Consider the following 12,704-nt stretch of genomic DNA (forward strand, 5'->3'; position numbering starts at 1 on the left):
AGCGGCCTCGGTCTGCGACAGGGACTTCCCTCCCCAGTTTGGCAATGCTTTGGCGAAAGAGGTGAGCAAAAAAAAAGCTCTGCAGCTCCCCCCCCCCCTCCCCGAGACTCCCCCATCCCCGGCTGGTTCTGGGGCTGCGGGGTGAAATCAGCAGGAGCTGATTTCTCTCGGGACGAGGGGATAACGCGCCGCGGCTCCGGGATCGCACCGACCGCAGCCCAAAGCTCCCGGCACCGCTCCCGGCTGGAGGCTGGAGCTGGGAGCTCCCCTCCCTTCTCCCCGGGGCTTTTTTTTTTTTTTTTTTGGTGGGAATCGCAGGTTTATGAAACATTTTATGTGCGTTGTCTTTAAAATCTGGACTCCAGTTCAGGTCCCCCCTTTCCCCCCCTTAGGGGTCTGTATATGTTGTCAGTTTGACAAATACTGCATGTTGCAGCATCTCTTTACTTTATTAAAGCACGTACTGCTGTGATACTGTCTCTTGCTGTTCCTAGTGTAATGGATTTAATACTTTTTTGTTTTCTTTTCCTTTTTTTGATTTCTGTAAAACCTTCCAGTTGTTCTGTCGTCTTCTTGTGATGGCATCGTTTGTTGCCTGTATTTTGCCCAGCGCCTTCTGAAGGGGAAGTTTGGGATTTAAAAAAACCACAAAAATACGTACCTAAAGAAAAAAATTTATTCCTTTTCTAAGAAAAACAAAAAAAAGCAAAAAACCAAGAAACACTGTTTTAATCCCGGGACAGGAGGAATGAAGGTTGCGTTTTCCCGGCTAGTGGGACGAGCATGCAGGGGGGCTGGAAAAGCACCCCCGAACCCCGCTCCCCTTCACCGGGCCGGTACCCCCCGGCTGTCGCCGAGGCGGATGCCGCGCCGGAGCCGCGCGGATGCGGGTGCTGCCGGAGGGACCCTTAGCACAGCGTAGGGGAGGCAGGGTCCGGCCCGGCGCGGTGGGCTCGGGGTGAAGGGGATGGACGCGGTGACTGTCCCCGGGATTGCTGGTGTGCGCAGGGATGTGCAGAGCGCTTTGCAGCTGCCTTGACCACACGACTTTCGATCCCGTGCCATGAAATGTCCGTCCAGAGTCCGGTCTCTCCCTCTCCCTATTTTTATTGCTGGTTGTTCGCACAGCAGTTGAGACGTTGTCTAGAGGACTCGCGTTAGCTGGTCTGCCTGGGGTCGAGCGTAGCCTGGCTGTCTTTCGGAGCGGTCGCTGTACCCCGTGTCTATCCTACGGCCGTCGTCGTTCCACTACCTTTCTCTATACTGTGTTTTACTTATGAACTAATCATATATACAGGCATATACATAGTAATCTGTACACAGGTCTATATACAGGCATCTCTAGGCAGATCTGGGCTCCATGCACTGCTACAGGATTAACAGGTGGAAAGCATACAACGATTTATTATTTTTAAATTGCGCGGCGATGCATTTGCTTTACAGGTTTCGGAAAGCTAAATTGTACCGGGTTCGGAGAGGTAAATGAGCCCTCCGGGCGCTGCGTCGCCCTGCGGCCGCGCGCAGGGGGCTGGGGCGGTGGTTTGGAGGAGCTTCAGGAGAAGCAGCTCCTGCTGTAGGAGATGTTGTCTGAGCGCCGGCTGGCCGGCGAGAGCGTAGCTTGTGAACGACAACGCGCTGTCACCTCAACACCAAAGCAGAATTTGCTAACGTGACGTTTTTCTGCCACTGGCGATGAGTTAATGGCGTGATAAACCCGGTGCAGTTTGTTGGGTTGGGGCATGGATGTCTAAGGCCCCGTCGTGTGCTCTCGAGCTGCTTTGGCATCCCGCGCAGGCGTGACCCGCGCTCCCTAGAAACCTCCCTGTCTCTCTCTGTGCAAAAAGACGTCTCTATAAATAAGAGCGATTTTTGGGTAACAGTGTCTCTATTGTTAAAATCTCAAACCCCATCAACTTTCGAGGAGGAACACGTTTTTATGGCACAGACCCCTTTGCCGTTAGTATTTAATCTCCTCCAAATTGCGTGATTAATGTAATGAAAGCGCTGAAACAGTATCCAGAATTTAGGCTACAGATGTTTCATATTTATTATGGTTCCAAGGGCTGAGATAAATACAGGAATAAGTGATACCATGTCTTTGCTTGACATTCAGGAGGCTTTGGCGTATCTGATGAGATACAGTTTTGGGGTTTATCGAAGTGCAGAGTTTGTACAAAAAAGAAAAGAGTTACCAGCCGCTCGTTTAGCTCCCTCCCTCTTTTTTTGCCTCCTGTTAAAGGTTAAAAACCATTTTTGGCAGATGCATGGGCAAATCGTAGTATTGACTAGGAGAGGGATACTGCCCGGCGGGCTCTTTGCTGGAGTTGCCGGAGAGCCGCCGCTCCTCGAGCCCAGATGCTCGGCTGCTGGTTTCAGAGGAGCCGCAGGGATCCCGGTGCGGGGTCCCCTCCCCGGGGACCCCCAGGTTTTGTGCCCCTCAGCGGGACGTACGCTTGGCAGTGGCGTTGTGCTGGTACGGCTGGTGGCCGGGATGGCTGCGACGCTCTTGGCTCCCTTGAAAGTCTCAGCCTGCTTTAACGTCAGCCTGAAACGTGTCGGGCTCAGACATCAGCAGCAACGAGCCCTCCCGGGGAGAAGCGGGCACGTGCTCCTGACTTCGGAGGAGCCACTCCAGTTTACGCCCAGTGAAGATCTGGCCTAGGAGCTGCTTATTTAGTCTTGACGGCAGCCCTACAACCACTCTCTTAAGTATTAATGAAGCAATTTCCATAGAAACTGGTGCCCAGGTCGGGATGCGGAGGTGGATTTTGAGGGGTGTGCTGACGATGCGCCGGCCTCGCCGCTGCAGCCGCCTGCGGTGTAGCCCTTAGCCTGCCGTTCGGGACAGCGCGGTGCTTGGTGATCGGCCTCGAGCGGGGGCTCGCAGCCGCTCTCGTTCTCCGTGTGAGCGGAGCCGGGGACGTTTGCTGTCCCGGCGCCCCGTCCCACGCTGCCGGAGTCGATAGCGAGTCGCCCGTGCGCTTCGCTGGGCACGGGCTGGGGCTTTGCAGCTCGAGCTTCGCCGCTGCGGCGTGCGCTTGCACGCTGTGCGATATCCGACGTGTAACGAGTTGGGGAAAGTCCGCCGTGAACCGCCCGCCGCGTGGCGTATTAACAGTACCGATGGCTTTAAGAGGGTCCTCGGCACCCGGATGCACCGTGGGGGCTGGGGGAAGCCCCAGAGGTTTTGGGAAGGAATAGGAGGAAATTTTCAGACAGGCTGGCTCGGTCCTTGCCCAAACAGAGCTCCTGGCACAGCGCGGGTTTCTCAGTAAAGCCCAGAGGTTTCTCCTCCTAAATGATCCCTGTGGTTCCTGCGCGGTGCCGAGCGATGCCGGACGCGAGAGTGCGGCCTGAGAGGAGGAAGGGCTCCGTCCTGCCCTATCCCTTTGCGACAGTTGGGTGTCCTAGCTGTTAAAGAAAAAAAAAAAAAAGACGAAAAAAAAGTAAAATAAGAGAATAACTCGCACCGTGGGCCATGTCACACCTGTTCTCTCCTCTGTCCCCATGCTCTCTGTAGGTTCGGCGTACCCCCCCAGCTGGCGCAGCGCCCAGGGAGCCCCTGACGTCTGGCAGTTTTCGGATGGAAGTTCAAGAGCACTTAAATTCTGAAAGGAGGTGAAGCTGGGGCGAGCGGCCGGCGGCGTCTCGGCGTCCGGAGGTGGCCTCTGTCCTGCTGGCTCGCCGCGTCCCCGGGAGAGCCTGAGAAGTCACCCGCCGAAGGCAGCGCTCCCCGGGCTCCTCCTGCCTGCAAGACTATCGTATTTATATTTTGTAATAGAGTACAACACTTCTTTGGGGTTGGTTTTTTTTTGTTTGTTTGTTTGTTTGTTTGTTTCTTTTTTTATTTTCTAAAAACAAAAAAAAGCAAACCCACCCACCAAGGTCAAGGGCTTATCGATGGCTTCGACCGGCTCCTTTCCCTGCGGAAAAGACTGTCTCGCTCTCGTGGACAACCCGGCCTGTTGGTTATCTCCGTGACGTGCCATTTCTCGAAAGGCGCATCTGATGTGACGAATTAAAAATAAAACACAACACAGTGTAGGTCTGCGGGTGGGTGGGAAATTGCCATAATAAATGTTGGAGCTTTAGGTTTTGTTTGCTCTGTCTTTAATTTTTAATGCTAACAAGAGCCAGGCAGCTGGTATGACTTTGTATTACCCTATCGGCTGCAGAACACCAAGTGCTGAGTTTACAAAGAGAAAGCCGGGGCTGGTGTCCGTGCGAGGGGCTGCATGGCCCCGGCGGGCAGACGTTTCCCGCAGAGCTAGACCGGGCGTCGGGCTTACGGACGTGGCACCCCAAGTCGGGGCGAACCCTCGTTGGCGTTCGGTGATGCTGAAGTTGGGGGGTCTCCCAGCTCTCCTCCATCGCCCGCCTCCTCTTAATGTATGCCGGCTGTCGTGTTGCATTTCTGCTGTTAAACTACGTATTTTGGGGGCTGGTGGGATCCGTAACGTCCCATAGCGTCCGTCCGAGGAGAAGCGAGGCCAGCCGGCGGGTTTCGGGAGGAGCAATAGTCTTGCTGTGGCGATGCTGTCAGTACCAGGGGCCGCAGGGCCCTGCCCCGAGCCGGGGTACCGGGGGGAGCTGCTATCGGGTTGGTGTCCCGGTGTCTCCCACCGAACGCTCCGGCCCTTGCACAGCTTTCCCGCTTGCCGGTGACACTCGTCCCTTGCTCGGAGCTGAGCACGCACCCAAGGAGTTTGCTGGTTCGGGGCCCAAGCGCTTTGCTGAACAGAAGATGAGTTAAGTGCGTGCTTGTGTGCTGTCTCCAGTGGGATTTATAGGCTGTAGCTACTCATGCCTGTGCCGGCGAGCGGGAATGGACCTTATTTGGTGAAAGAAACCAGCTGGGTAGTGAGCGGAGTCGCTGGCCGGCCCCGTCAGGCTGCCAGGACACCCGCTGCCGGTCGCAGTGGGATGGAGCTGAGCGTGGGGCAGGGGGCCGGCTGATTCAGTTTGCTTCGTGTATTAGCTTCGTTCTCACTTCTGGTTTTATTCATCTCCTTAAAATCTGAGCGTAAACGCCCAGCCGGGGTGACTCTCTGCTAGCGAAACGGCCGTAGGGAAAACGATGCCTTTTCAATGGGTGGCGGTTGCTCTTTTGGTTTTTAAAATCCCAGGCTGTAGTTCTCATGTGGGCCGGGGGCATGGCACAAGCACAGACACTTTCGTACCTTACAGCTCAGCGAGGGGCCGGGGCGGGCGGCAGAAGCGCCTCCGCACACGGCTGTGCCCGGGGCGGGGGGGCTTGGTGCGCAGGCATGGGTTGACCCAAAGGCAGCTCTTCCTGCTTCTTTCAAGGCGATTTGGTCTTCGAGGTCCAATTACCCCAAAGTCTGCACGCACCCTAAGCTTTTTTTAATCGTTAGGAGATGGTTTTAGAAGGTTCTTCCTATCCCAGCCTGTGCTACCCCCTCTGCGTCTGCTTACAAGGGGGTTTTTGAGCCTTGGAAGGGTGAATCCTGTTGCATTAAGCATCCTGGTGATTGCAGACGCACCGTCGGTAAGGAATTAGCAGCTCCCGTTAGCCCTGGCACCCCCGCTCCTGCCCTGGGCTGTCTCTGCACCAGGCAGCTGCGTCACATCGGGGCTAACGGAGTTCTTAATTGCAAAGGGGGTTGCTCTGCTCTCTCCTACCAAATTGCAAACCGGGGATCACCTGGTACATATATCCACAGCAGGCCTGTAACGCTCGTAATAAAGGGCAGCTGGGAAGCGGCTTTACAGGGGTTTTTCAGTGTGCTGGTGGCTCTGGGGGTGTCTTTACCCTTCCTTTGTCTGAGCACAGGCAAAGCTCAGTGCATAGATGGCTTCTGGGGTAGCTGGTCGTGCTTCTGGTGCTCTGCTTTCTGTGGCCGTGGCCCAGCTCCCCTCCAGCGGCCAGCGCCAGGCGGGTGTTTCTCCCAGGAAAAGCCGAAAATAACAAAGCAGTGGCAGCTCCGTGCGCTCTGCCGAGCACAGAGGGGGGAAAAGTTATACCTGTCCTTTCGTGAAGCGTTGAAGGTAAAGTCAAATAGTCCTTAAAATGTATATTTTTTAATACCGGTGTTAAACCTCCCCCCCCCCCAACTCTTAGGACTTTAAAACATCTGCAGAATTTATGTGTTGCCTTAAAGTTACCAATACACGTAACGACTGTGCCGAGAGCCTCTTGTAAGCATCAGGGCTGCGCTGGGGGCTCCTCGCCCCAGCTGCAGGGCCTGATCCTGCTCGCAGGCTCCAGGGTCCACGTGGCTCCTGCAAAGCAACAGGGCAGCCCCAGCACAAGTTTTTGGTGGAGCTACGAGGGCTTCCACCGCCTCGTGCGACCTGGGCCGCTGCGTGCTTTAATTAAGGGTATCGTTAGGATTCTTTTTTGTCTGGCCAGGATTTGGCTGCTGCAAAGCCCTTTGCTGGATCTGGGTGCGCGGAGGATCGTCAGCGATCGCGTTACAGCGGCTTAACGAGTTTCTGCCAATTAACAGGAGTCGAGGGTTTCTTGCGGGGGGAGAGCTGGAAACCTGTTAGCCTCAAAGCTGGAGGTTGCTCTGTTTTCAGTGCAAGAGGGGCAATATTCCTAGGGATTTTGTATTTAAGCAGACTCCCAACGTGTCAGTCTGCACATCCGAGTTAAAAAACTAAGTACGTTTGGTCTTTATTTTTAAAAAAAAAAAAAAAAGCTCCTAAAGTTTTGGAGTTTTTAATAAGCAAAAGAAAAGCTCTTTGTTTCCCAGTCCACGGGGCGGAGATGAGCGAGGTACCTGGGAATTAGCTAGCTTAGCTTTGATTTTTTTTTTGGGGGGGGTGGGGGTGGGTTTAAAAAGCTGCTTTCAAACTTGAAGGCAATTTGACTGTGCTGTATTTTACTTCTAAGCACACTTTCACGACACTAAAATGCAGCAAGGGTCAAGTCTTTTGTGAAGCCTAACTTAAATTTTGCTTTCAAAATGTATATTATTTTGGATTCGCGATGCATTTGGGCCGTGGGCTTTTACAAGATGAGAAAGCTCTCTCCAGAAGGGATCTGAAAACAGACCTAAAAACCTGTGAATGAGATTTCAAGCAACACTCCCAACCCCGCCCTGCCTTTCATTTCAACCCCAGCTTCGTGTCGGGTCCCACTAAGCGACCAGTGGCACCAGCGGCAGCATCGGGCTCGGGCGCATCGTGGTGTTGGTGGGTGGCAACGCGACCGCAAACTGGGGCAAGGCGGAGGGAAGCACCATCCTTGGGCCGCTGGAGGTTATTTTACCAACTATGTCGTTCACCCCATGCTTTTGGGGTTTTTTTTGCATCTCATTTCTTCCGTCGCTGTGTGTGTTTGAGTTGTCTCGGTGCCGGCGAAACCCAGGGGCGAGCCTTCACCTGCGGGTGTTCGGTGGTGAGGCGGAGGACCTGCTGGACGTAGCTGCCTTTCCAAGGGCTCCCTGCTCTGGTGTGATATTTCACGTGATCCCACTATAAATTATTATCGAGGGGCGAGTCGAACAATCCCCGGAATGAGAGTGGTGCCTCATTTGCTTCTTTTTTTTTATTCTCTGCTTCCCACCCACCCACCCCCCCCCCCCAGTTTTTCCCCTTTCAGGCGTGATTAGGCATCATCATTCAGTTGAATGTTGTATCTGCTTCAAACCTTGTTGCCCCTCCGTCCAAACATCCCCCGAACCTCCTCTCCCCACAGAAGTCACCCTCTTAACATTCGTCTTCTACAAGGGTCCAAATAATCAATTATTCCCAAGGAAAGATGGATTGGGGGGGGGGGGGAACACAACAAAAAAAAAAACCTATGCCCAAAATATGGCCCTTATTCCTTAATCTCCCCGGATAGAGTTACACATCTGGTAGAGGCTTGTTCGTTGTTGCTATTACTTTTATTGCGTCTTTAGCGGTGATGAAGTTCAGATGGCAGAACCAGTGGGCCCCAATTTAATTTCGTCTGGCCTCCCGTAATGAGCGGGATGTGATCCCCGGGAAGCGCTGCCTCGGCCGGGCGCTCCCGTGCTGTGGTGATGGGCAGAGGCTGCGCGGACAGACAGCCGGACAGGCGAAACCCCGCGGCGAGGGGGAGGGAAAAAAAGGAGAAATCTGGAAATAGGGATGATAACGGGCAGGCGGAGGCGTCTCTGCCATTTTCTGTGCGCACATCAGTCAAGTACTGCAATGAGATGGGTGGGCGGGTGGATGGACAGACGGCCAGACAGCTTTTCATGTCAAAACATGAAAGCAAGACCACGAGGTGGATTTCCACCTTTTTGGTGGCTGGGGTGCGTGCGCCGTGATGCTTTCTGAGGTTGCTCTAGCCCTGATGGCTCTTCCCTGGCCATTTCCGTGACCCTCCGGGTTTCCAGTGGCGATGTATAGAAGCTCCCACCTCTCCCCCAGTGTCTGCAAATGCATGTGTCTAAGGGCTATACAGGATTCATTTACGGGCCTCCCGTTGGTGGGCTATGTGCATGCAAAATGAAGGTTGTATTTGGCTTCTAATATTCAGATCTATATTCCATATTGTGTTGACCGAGAAAAACAACTTCAGCCCCCGTGCTGAAGAATGTGATGGACTGATGACTTTCGGAAACATACTGTAAATCAAGGAGGCTAATAAATACTTGCTATTAATAAAACGGGGCTACTGCCTTTCAAGTTATTTTCATGTTTTACAACCTCTTAAAATTTAAACGGAATGAAAAAGGCAATACTTTTGGACCTTCCCTTTTCCCCCAGCAGGGTCGTTGCTAAACTTAACCTCCTCAAATGCCCAGATGAATTTTTCCTCAATGAGAAAGTCTAGATGGAGCAATAAGACCCCTGCCCAAGCCCGTGGAGCTGCTCAGGGGCTGACCCCAGCAACAAGGTCCCCTTGGCAAGAGGTGGCCTCTCGCCGGGTTGTCCCTATGATCTGGCAGAAGATCCCTAGAGCTTGTCCAGACGGTTGCACCGAAGAGCCTACAGCTCCAAGCTGTCCCACCTGCACCAGTTCGTGCTAAACCCTTAATGCTTCCCAGTTGTGAGGGAAGCCGCTCCAGGTGGTAAGCGCGCAGGCAGAGCATCCCCAGGCTGCTTAACCCCTTCGCTTGGGTTGCTCTGGGTCTGCACCCCGTCCCTAGCAAGAGGTTGGGTGAAGGTGTTGGTGGCCAAGGGCCTCCTGAGAAGCCCACCTGCAGGCAGCAGAAAACGGGGCTGTGAACTTGCTTCTTGAGTAGCCGTAGCAGAGCTCGCGGTGCCTACGGGGATGCCAGATCAGACTCTTTAAATAGCTGTGCCCTTGCAAACCCAGGACACTTTGGGCAGGGAGGGAGTAGAGGACAGAGCCCTAAATAAACCTTTAGGTTTTTTTCTTTATGTGAGTGCCTGTCCTTTCCCTGACCTCCCCTTACAGCCCTCCAAGCAAGCAGAGCCCGGTGGCTGTGACCCTTTGGTCCCCATTCCCCGCGGGCCAAGGTTGTCCTCTGGCAGCCCTTGTCCCACGGCTCGTCTCCAGAAAAGTCCCCGTCGGTGGGTGCTGTGGGCTCTGCCTGCCCCGCGCTCCCCAAACACCCCTGCGCCCCTAATTCCGGTATGGATAAATCTTATTTTTTTTATATATTCTCCTCCCAACAGACCTCTTCCCTGGGGTTCGGCTTTTCCATTCGGAGGCATCGGGGAGCAACATCCCTTCGGGAGCTGCTTTGCACCTGGCTGCTCCTGTTGGCTTTTTGCTGCCTCAAATCCCCTTTTTTCTCTTCCCCCCCCCCCCCCCCCCCCTTTTTTTCCCTTTCCCTCTCTCCCCTGCTGAAGAGATAGCACCTTCTGCAGCTGTAGTCATTAAAGGGGAGGGGAAAAAAAGCTTATTTAAAGTAGAGCCTGGCAATATAAAATAAGGTGTGGAGGTGATGAATGATCCCGGGGTATATTAAAGCAGGGGCTGGCATTTTCGACATCTCTCCTACCCGCGGCGTGTTTGAGCACCTCTGAGACGGGCTGTTTTGAAATGCCGAGCATCCGCCCCCGGGCCCTAATTTGGGCAAGTTTAAAAACGTCCTCTGGGATTTACTCAAGTCGTTGCTGTTTTCCTCTCTGGAAGACCCCGGCGCTGCCGTCCGGGTGCGGGGCTGGAAGGGGACAGGAGGACAAATCCCACCCCAGGGGATCAGAGGATGGGCTCCCCTGGAAAGTGCGGCGGTGGGGGAAGCCTCCCTGGCTTTTAAATGCTTTTTAAAGGCTCTTGGAAGCGTATTCCCAGCATCGCTGTGAGAGGCAGTCGGGAGAAAGGGGGGAAAAGAAAAGAGCTCATTGCATGCGACTAGCAGGGCAGGCACGGGGAAATTATGCATTTTTCCGGACTGGCTTATTCCCTTCTGTGTATTAAACATTATTTTAATATTCGAGTGACAATGTTTTATAATTAAGCTAAATGTAAGAGACGGAGTACGCTGGAGAGCTGGGCTCGGTGTGAGGAGGTGAGGAAGGCTTCCACCCGCTGCCCAGGATTAACCCCAGGTTGCAGCATCCTCTGCGGCCACGCTGGCAAGTACGGTGCCTGGCTCTCGAACGCCAACAGGCCCCGCGCTTCGGCAAGTAAAACCTTTAACTCATAAAGGTTGTAATGTTAATACAGAAGAAAAGCCTTTTAAAAAATTACATTAGTTCACAGACATCTATTGAACTCATGAGGGGAAATCTAGCCCCTGAGAGAGAGAAACTAAAGAGCTGAGCCATAAACCAGTATGATAACATCCTTATTATAAGATGCAAATTAAGGGGCCCAATTCACTTTAAAAAAGCATTATGAGTATTTAATTTTTCTAGTGGGAATATCTCTGAAGTTGGCCTGTGTGTGGTTTTTCATGCTGTGTACTTAAAAAAAAAAAAAAAAAAAAAAAAAGAAGAATAAAGTCAGTCAGGCCACGAAGAAGCTGCTGAAGGCAGAGTCGAGGATGCTGAGCGGTGGTTTGGGTGTCGGAAGAAGTAGCTGGTGCTTAGCGCGGGCAGGAGAGCGTGTGTTCACGCCGGATTCGGATGGGGAGATAGCAGCTAAAGCCAGCAGCATCGCGGTGGGTTTCCGAAGGTGTAAAACGGGGTCTGAACCTGCCCTGGGATTTGTTTTAAGTGTTTCATCTCTGGAGCGGCCGGCTGGGTCCCCGGGCCTCTCTGGCCGGCGACTCGGTGCCGACACTGGTGCCCTGGGGGTCAAGGAGAAGCGCTTGGTTGAGACCCCATCTGGGTTTTTTTTGGATTCTCTGGGCAACCCGCTCCCCGCCCTTGGTGTTGCATCTCCTTTTGGGGGGCGGCTGGGCTGCCGCGATGCTGCCGACGGCGTTGTTATAGAAAACATAAAGTCTGGTGAAGGGACCGCGGGGCTTTCGGGTGCTTTGCTTGAGGCACTTATTTGCTCCGGGAGCGATTCGAGGCTTCACCGTATCTGCCAAGTTTGTTTTTTCTGGCCATTTCTTGTTTCCTGGAGCCTTTTGAAATTTATTTTATTTTCTTTTTTTCCCCCCTTCTGAAGTTGGAAGACGGCATAATCGCTGCCCTTGCCTTTGCCCTCGCTGTTTGTCAGCCGCCGGAGGTTAAAGACTCGAGCCAGAAGAAGGACTGGGCACGCAAGGTGGGGACAGCTGGGATGAAAGGGGGAGAGCCTCTGAGCGTTTGGTCCGCTCTCCATCCAGCTTTAGGGTTGAAAGGTCAAGACTTGTTCTAAAAAGCGAAGAAAATGGGGTACCCTTAATTCTCATCCTTAAAGAGAAAAGGCCTGGTTCAACCGCCCGCGTGCCGCAGCCATCGGGAGGCTGGAATTGTCTTTTCGACCGTAGAAAATAAAGCAAAACCCCTACCCTGAAAGATCGCTTTTCAGGCGGGCATTATACAGCTCTCCTATATAATGCGTGGAGGTCAAGGGTTGAGTAAAATATAGGGACACCAGGTAAATACGTTCATTTGAAACCCAGGGATGAGATGATTTTATTTATTTCGCGGAGTTGTAGAGCATCTCTCCAGTTAACGGAGATGAAAACGGGGACGGGACAGGGGCCGCTGGCTCCAGACCCGGCCCCGCAGCTTGAGTTTGGGGTCGTGCTCCGCTCCCACGCCGCAGCCGCTGCCTGGGGGTCGGGGCATGAAAAAAACGGGATTTTCCTGAGGGTCGAGTTAATCGGTTGAGGAAAACCCTGGTCTCCAGCTGGACCCCAACGGCTGAGCTCAGACCGGGTCCAGCCATGCATCGGAGCCTGTTTCTCACCCCACAGCTGCCTCCCTATCCCCTTTCCGGCAATCAAATACTAATTTGTTTCCAAACTACTATTTACAAGGAATATTGCTTTTTAAAGGTGCACGGATGCACGCAGCCAGCAAAGACCATAAAATAGTGGTAGGTAACGCCCGCTGTCAGGCGCTGGGCTGGCCAAACCCATAGAGATAGAGACTCCTTGCTTTGAGTTTTGTGTTTGTTTTGTTTTTTTAAAAAAAAAAAAAGAAAATAAATCCAATCTATCCTTCTTTTCTCTTGTTTAGGAATCATAAATTTACATGTAACAGGGTTAGCGGACCGGCTAGGCAGCTGTACGGGGCCATAAGTTAGTTAGGCTGGAAGTATTTATGGGGCTGTCGCTCAGCCGATCCCTGGCGGGGGGCTGCGCCGAGGGGGGCTCCTCACTTGTTGCACGTCGCGTTAAACACCCATCAAACCGAGCAACCAAACAAAACAACCTTTTCTGATAGAGCAGGCCATGCCACGGCAATCCGCC

At 53.2% G+C, this 12,704-nt stretch overlaps 1 protein-coding gene across 5 annotated transcripts in view; it reads left to right on the plus strand.

Annotated features, from left to right (window-relative positions):
- The window catches only part of BCL11A (BCL11 transcription factor A), a 73,464-nt gene extending 69,179 nt beyond the window's left edge, over positions 1-4,285 (plus strand). For all 5 annotated transcript variants that reach the window (XM_075147773.1, XM_075147768.1, XM_075147771.1 and 2 more), the window contains exon 4: positions 3,521-4,285. In XM_075147773.1, coding sequence (XP_075003874.1) covers positions 3,521-3,622 — 102 coding nt within the window. In that variant the 3' untranslated portion in view covers positions 3,623-4,285. The remainder of the gene's footprint in view (positions 1-3,520) is intronic.
- The last annotated feature ends 8,419 nt before the right edge of the window (positions 4,286-12,704 follow it).

The sequence above is a fragment of the Calonectris borealis genome, chromosome 3 (genome assembly GCF_964195595.1).
Source record: "Calonectris borealis chromosome 3, bCalBor7.hap1.2, whole genome shotgun sequence".
Classification (NCBI taxonomy): Eukaryota; Metazoa; Chordata; class Aves; order Procellariiformes; family Procellariidae; genus Calonectris; species Calonectris borealis.